This window comes from Trachymyrmex septentrionalis, unplaced genomic scaffold (assembly GCF_001594115.1).
Source record: "Trachymyrmex septentrionalis isolate Tsep2-gDNA-1 unplaced genomic scaffold, Tsep1.0 scaffold403, whole genome shotgun sequence".
In the NCBI taxonomy this organism is placed as follows: domain Eukaryota; kingdom Metazoa; phylum Arthropoda; class Insecta; order Hymenoptera; family Formicidae; genus Trachymyrmex; species Trachymyrmex septentrionalis.
The window spans coordinates 9,869-17,784 of NW_017305573.1; the positions used below are offsets into that span (position 1 = coordinate 9,869).

General features: G+C 25.8%; 1 protein-coding gene across 2 annotated transcripts; it reads left to right on the forward strand.

Annotated features, from left to right (window-relative positions):
* The first annotated feature begins 1,635 nt into the window (after positions 1–1,635).
* Positions 1,636–6,500, forward strand: LOC108751176 (esterase E4-like). 2 transcript variants are annotated; one of them, XM_018491253.1, is made up of 9 exons: positions 1,636–1,654; positions 2,292–2,433; positions 3,585–3,873; positions 4,213–4,398; positions 4,881–5,080; positions 5,199–5,370; positions 5,469–5,786; positions 6,078–6,222; positions 6,309–6,500. In XM_018491253.1, the coding sequence occupies exons 2-9, from the start codon at positions 2,302–2,304 to the stop codon at positions 6,460–6,462; spliced, it is 1,596 nt and encodes a 531-aa protein (XP_018346755.1). In that variant the 5' UTR covers positions 1,636–1,654; positions 2,292–2,301; the 3' UTR covers positions 6,463–6,500. The 2 variants fall into 2 exon arrangements, with proteins under 2 accessions (XP_018346755.1, XP_018346754.1); XM_018491252.1 differs by lacking the exon at positions 1,636–1,654 and adding an exon at positions 1,681–1,758.
* The last annotated feature ends 1,416 nt before the right edge of the window (positions 6,501–7,916 follow it).

The window sequence follows — 7,916 nt, forward strand, 5'->3', positions numbered from 1 at the left end:
TAGGGCGGACTACTAATCGGAGTTGAAAGTCTTCTACTATTTTGCAATTTTCACAATAGTCAACGATATATTAATTTCTAAAAATTATCGAATAAACGAATAAAAGGTATAAGACAATTTTAAAATTTCTTTCAGAGTTTGATCTTTATGAAATATCTTAAAGATGTTTCTTAAAGGATTCTTAAAGATATTTTAAAGTTGTTTTATATATCAATTTTAGATATTCTGTTTACTTCTAACTAAAAAAAAGTTGTGAAAATAACAAAATAGTAAAAGACTTTTTGACTCAGTTTAGTTTTTCTGTTCTATCTACACACGAGCACTTTGTCAAAACTTATCGGACTGTATTAATGCAAATTTAATTCTATATATATAACCTAATTTACATTATTTATATTTCATTAGCCTAATCATATACTGATATTGCGGATAGACTAACGCAACTAAAAATTTGCTGCTACAATCAAAAACTGGTTGCTACAGCTATATAAAAATGCTATATTTTATTATTTAAATTGTTGCAGCAACCAATCTTTTTTTTTCAGTGTATATACACGGAATCATTATCTTATTCCAAGTTTATCGAAATTAGTTGTTTCAATGATTGGCAATGGTCAATAAATTGACTGCATTTGGCTATTTGGGTTGGTTCTTTTGCTGCGCTAATATAAAAATTTTATTTGTCTCTCTATCTCTCTCATTAAAATATATTTATTTATACTACATCTATATATTGATTTATATAAAATAAAAATTTATTATTAATATTTAAAAATTTATAAATTGATGCACATTTATTATAAATAAAAATAAAAATCTTTCTTTTTCAACACACTTATTCTTATTTTTTTAAATTTAATTTAACTCTTGCCGGAACAGAAGATATTCATTTAGACTTTAGAGAGCTAAATTTTTGCAGAGATGTTAGTAATGGAAAATAATTTTCCTACATTTTTTTATTTTAATATCTACATATATAAATCTTCATATTTTGCGATTTACCTCAATTCTCTTTTATTTCATATAACTTTTAATTAAAACAGAATTATTACAATGAGACGAAATAAAAACAATCAAACGGGCAGAATAAACACGTTGAATGCTATGGGGGTCACCAGTGACCGACGATATCAAAATTAACAGAAATATATAATTCGAATAAATGTTAATATTTCTAAATTTTTTAATATTACCATTGTTATTACAATAGTATTAAGAAATTAATGCAGTATAGAACATATAAAAATAGTTTTATTTATACAAAAATGTATGCGTAAATATTATTCGCATATGATTCGCGTAGATTTATGTTGGCGCCTTGGGTGATTCGATGTCGAATCGACATTCCATTGTAATTTCCTATTGAATGTGCTTTGGCTCTGGAGTTAAAATGCAAAAGGCCTGATTTACATATTTGTAATTTCAACTAGCTATATATAGAGACAACACTGAAAATCCAATATTTTTTGAAGAATTGATACGTGGATGTCATTTATTAGTGAGTTTATGAAAAAAATCAGTCAGTGAAGACAGTATCACAAAACTACATATGTATAAAGATAGATAACGTCATTTTATTTTATTTTTTTTGCTATTTCACGGTTAGATTTACATTACGCATTGAATAATGCAATGTTCCTATCTTAAGACAACAGTAAGTAAAATGCGCAACAGATAATGTGCTGCGGTTAATCTTTTGAGTACGCGCACACGCAATCTATAAAATAAAGCCAATTATTAATATATTGTAGAATTAATGTACGATATGAAGATTGTATCTCTATCGCATCAAAAACACGGCCATATATTTCATTTTTTATTTAGAGAATATCATCGCTTTTGTCTATGTTGATCAAGAATTAAAAATAATTTTAATTTTAAACTGTTACTGCAAATCGTATTAACACATTGACTCGAAAAATTTTATAACATTAAAGATAAAACTTACATGATTACGATTATTTTAAAGTTACTAAGATCTGTAATCTAATTTTTACATAATTGATATATGATGATATTAATTAAAATATCTGTTTTGTGTGCGTGTGCGTGTGCGTGTGCGTGTGCGTGCGTGCGTGCGTGCGTGTGTGTGCGTGTGTGTGCGTGTGTGTGCGTGTGTGTGTGTGTGTGTAACTGATACATTGATATATGTAGTAGAAACTATCAAATCGATACATCAACACATATTTTTAAAACAAATATACGAATATTTATAAATGTCATAATATTATAAATATAATGTAAAAACGTAAGGAGGTTTTTAATATTATTCTCGTTTTTTATTCTTTCAGCATATCCAATATGAATAAAATAAGAGTAGAAGTAACTGAAGGAATATTGGTCGGCGAAGTCGTAAATGGCTATAATGTTCGTTATTTTGCTTTTCGCGGAATACCATATGCCAAACCTCCGATTGGAGAACTGAGATTTAAGGTAAGTGTAATATCTTATCGTTATACGATATAACGACGATATAATTAACTCTTTAATAACAATAGAAACATAAACTTGAGCTAATTTTCTTGAAAATTATAATTAGAAAAAAAGAGTCTCAATTTTCTTCAAATGTTGACGAATTAATTACGGTAGACTAAATTTTACAAGAATTAAAATAGAAGAAAAGCTCTTATGACATACCGAGTTCATTTTGGATAAATGTAAGAAATCTATGGACAGAATTAAAAAAATAATAGGTCATTTTGAAGGGAATTTAATAAGCTTTAAGGTAATATTATGTAAAATTTAATTTAAATTTTATTTTATTTTTTATAAATTAAAGAAATATAAAAAGTGAGCAAATTGCAAAGTCGAAAAATTGTGCTCCTAAGATGAGAAAAATCCAGAAAAATCGATAATAAAACGCAAAATTATTACATTAATATTGTAATTAAAAAACTTTATTTAATGTTTCTAAAATACAAGCCAGTGCGCGCGCAAAATGACCATATAATGCATTGTACCAAGACTCGTCTTCAGGTAGTTGGAACCAAGCATAGTAGAAACAAGCAGTCAATGTTCATTCTAGTTATTTTTTTTATCAATATAAAATAACATTTATACTTTAATAATTAATAACATTTATACTTTTTTAGCAACGATCTATAATCTATAGAAGCATAGGTTTTATTTTATATTAGAAATAACCTGGGTATCTCATATTATGATTTCCACGCTTTACGATTTTATGATCATCAAATCTAATTTCTGTAATTAAGCATATTCCGTATTTTTCTATTAGTACGATCTTACTTCATCGAGATCTTACTTCATCACTACATAAAAAATTTATTATCAAATATTTATTTATTAAATGATAAGCAAGTTTAAAGGCTCATCTCGCTGAAAGAAGACATTAAATTTTTAATCTTTTTTTACAAACGACTACAGATCTAATAATGAATTTTCCACTAAATAGTTTCCAATCCAAGAGCAATAAATTTATGATGGAACCAATAGATAGCGTTTATTATTTTAGCGGAAACGCGGCTATTTCATATTTTACGTATTTCTTTTAAAAATATAAATATTGTGTTAAATATACATTAATTTATCTATATCTTACATATATCTCATATATTTTATAGGATCCGATGTCAGCGGAACCATGGTCTGGTGAAAGAGATGCTTCGAGGTACGGAAATATGGCTCTTCAAGTAGATGTTACCACACAAGAAGTTATAGGCAATGAAGATTGCCTTTATTTAAATGTATTCACCACGAAAATCGAATCCTTCGAAAAGCGTCCAGTAATGGTATGGATACACGGCGGTGGCTTTCTTGTAGGTTCTGGTGACGCAAATTGGTTTGGTCCCGATTATATCGTGCAAAAAGATGTAATACTGATTACCCTGAATTATAGATTAAGCGTTCTGGGTACGTCATTCATTATTTTAATGCGTATTTCTTGTATATTACGCGCGGTTGTAGTTTTTTCAAATGTCTTTAAAGGACAAGAAGTAGAGAATTACACTCAATTTATTAATTATAAAATAAATACTTTCTTCTGTTTGTTTTTTGATTATTTATTTTAAGTTCGAATATCAATCTTACACTGAAAATGAACGAATCAGAACCTTTTGTTAATTAAAATCTTAACTAAAATTATAATAGATTCAATTAGGAAATTCTGATTTGTTTATTTTTCATCAGAATTCCAATTGATGCAACCAGACTCTTTCCAGTACGTAAGAGAAGCGTTTATATGATTTTTAGGTTTTTTGAATCTTAATGATAAAGTGGCAGCAGGTAATCAAGGTCTGAAAGATGTGGTTTTAGCATTAAAATGGGTCCAAAACAATATATTAAAATTTGGAGGAAATCCAGAAAATGTTACTATCTTTGGCCAAAGTGCTGGTGCAGCCATTACACATTGTCTAGCTCTGTCTCCATTCGCTAAAGGTATCTACAATTTATAAACTTTTTAATATTAAATCTTTTACATTTTAATCTGGATTCATTGAGCAACTTAAACTTAAATTTTTCATGAATGGAAGTATTCAAACACTATACATTTAGAAATAACTGAATAAAATAAAAATTGAATGAATTCATTGATCTTCCATTTTTTCATAAATAAAGATTATTAAAATCTTTTTTGTTATATGTGTTTTGTATATACGTAACAACTTATTTTTACTTAAATTATTATATTAACAGATACGTACAGTGTCAATATCCAATATTTAAAAATTTATAAAAAATACAAATTTTTGATTTTTTTAAATGCTATTTAAGGAATTATCGATAAAAAAATAACCAAGATGTTGATAATTTGAAAATCGATATATTCTAAAATTACGCACTATACATTTGAAAAGAAGGAAAACAAAATTTTACGATAATGAATTTAGACGAATTTGATAACGATTTATATTTTGCAGGTTTATTTCACAAAGTGATTTTACAAAGTGGCGTTGTCCTAAGTCCTTGGGCTTTCAATGAATGTATGGATCATGGTTTTCGGCTTGCCAAAAAACTCGGAAAAACAACGTCAGACCCGAAAGTTGCATATGAGTTCCTAAAAACAATTGATGCAAAAATACTTACGAAAAATGCACAATGGGCACTACGCACAGAAGAAGTAAATATTTCAATATTTTATTATAATATGAATTATATTTCTAGCTTAATTCGTTACATGTGTAAATATTAAAATATTTTGATACATAAATAAAATATTTTCACATTTGTAACTTCAGGAGAGATTGAGTTTTAGCCTATGTTTCACACCTAGTCTGGACAGCAATTCACCAAATCCATTTTTTCCTAAACATCCAAAGGAATATATAAATCGCGGGATTCATGTGCCCTTCCTTTTAGGATTTAATCGTGAAGAAGGAACATTTTTTTTACACAGCAGCTTTTTTGGAGGTAATATATACTGGTTATATATTATTATATATTTTAGCTGCGTTCCATTATTTACTGACTACTGAAAATCTATAATTACACTTTTAAAATTGTTTTAGATATAAACAAGGAAAACCTGGAAAAAGTAAATGCTGATTTTAAAAAAGCAATATTATCAAACGTATTATCCGAATTACCTAAAATAGGAATTACAGTCGAGGAATTAAGATCTTTATATTTTGGAAAAAGAGAAATATCAGAAGAAACTTTGATCAATTATGCGTATTTCTTAGGAGACGAATTTTTGACACGCGATACAATGAATGTATGTGAACTGCAAAAGTCTTCTGGTAGTTATAAATCAACGTATCTATATCATTTCGATTATGAGAGCGAAAGTTCTCTTCCGAAAAAGTTGCAACATATCAAACTTCCAGGTATAAAAATCATTAATTAATTAATACACAATTATATAAAATTTCTTATTTAAAAAAATATAAATATATTTTTACCATTCAGTAATACTTCTAAATCTTTATGCCAAATCGTTACGTTTAAGTCTATTTAATTTGTTAAAAATTAATGCATAAAGTAATGATACAAATATCTTTCATAAAAAAAATTAATATTTAGAAATTTAAAAAATTTTAAATCTAAAAAAATGTCATTTTCAGATGAAAATGAGAATGCCGTTTTAAGAATAATTTATTAATGTATATTTTTTGCAGGAGTGTGTCATGGAGAGGAATTATTTTTTTTATTTTGCCCACAAAATAAAATTGCTGCAAAATTGAACTTACCCAAATCTGGTTCAAAAGATCATAAAATAATAAATTATCTTACGCAAATGTGGACGGATTTTGCTAAAACTGGGTATAAGTATCTTTTTCCTTATTTTATAGGAATTCTGTAAATATGTATTATTATATATTAATAATTAATTCAAATTTGATTTTTAGAAATCCAACCCCTGCTACAAATTTATGGTTACCATTAACTAGTCCACAAAACCAAGATTATAATTATTTAAATATTAATTTAAATCCAGAAATGAAAATTTTTTATAAAGGAAAGGAACGCTGGAATTGGGAAAGTCGTAAAGAAATATTCTAACGTTCTATTTGGTAAAATCTTATCAGTTAAAATTTAATTTCTCATTCAGCATCTTTTTGTTTTTTATCTTTTGTTGTATAATTATTTGTATTGTATTTGAAAAAATAAATATTTATATTATTAGACAATAATGTGAGAGTTAATATTTAAATAATGTATATCAGTACGATCAGCAAATAATATTTAAGGTTGTTAAAGAATGTTATTTCGACAAGAAAATATGATAAAGTTCGAATATAAGGTTCAATAATTAAATCAGGCACATCTAGAGCAATCTTGATGAATAAAGTTATATAACATCGGATAATTCTCGGATTCTTGTAAATTAATATTCTTGCATTAAAAAATATGAAGATTTTCTTTGTCAAGAAAAGCTTTTAAATACAAAAACTTTATACAAAACTATACATATACCTTTCCAAAAAAATTTGGAAATTCATTTTTTTATTAGACATAACCCTTTAATCCATATTAAAATGATCATAAATACAACAATAGACTATTGAGAAAAGATCAATGCATAACAAAACACTATTATTAGGAAGATTATAATATATTCAAACAATCTTATTTTTCTATATTACATTGATTCCATTTAACCCAAAGCTTATGACCTATCCAAAATCCACAAAATTAATATCCCATTTCGAATCATTGTATTGTTCGTAAATATTTTATTTATCCACTAGCATAATTCATATATCAAATCACCATTGCTAACCTGATTTAGGGAGAAAAAAGCGTTAAAGCGTTAAATATTTAAATTTAGACTTATTGTTTTATTATCGCTATGTAGATGATATTATTTTAGTTGTGCCTTCCGATTAAATTAATAACACTGTGTAGTAAAAGTTTTCAGTAGTTTCCACAATTTAAATTTAAAATAAAAAACAACTATAGTTTGAGATTTTTGGATCTTTTTCTTATTGTTGATTTTGTTATTATTTTTCAGATATTAAAAATATTTTTATAAATAATTTGCGTATTGTGTACCGTTGATTCCCAGTAGCTCAATCTATTTGTTGCTTTAAATGATCGAAAATATGATTGTTTATTTTATTAAAAAAATATCTTAATCCTCTAATATTTAATTTTTCTTTACTACTTATAAAAAGCTCATGTAAGTAATTAGAAAATACAATCTAAATAGCTAAAATTAAAATTATCAATAAACTTTAAAATAATCACGACTGTAAACATAAAAATAAAATTTAAGTTAGGTTATGAATTATTCTAGAATTTTTAATAATTTAATAACACTTTTTTCTCTTTTTTTAATTAAAAATATGTTACATTTATTTACATTTAAAAAATATTATATTTACATATATTTCGTTCTTAATAGTAGATATTATAACTGAAATATTATAATAATATTTTAACATATTTAATAATATAAATTTATATCAATTTTACTAAAAATTGATAAGCTTATTATTTGTAATGAGACACTA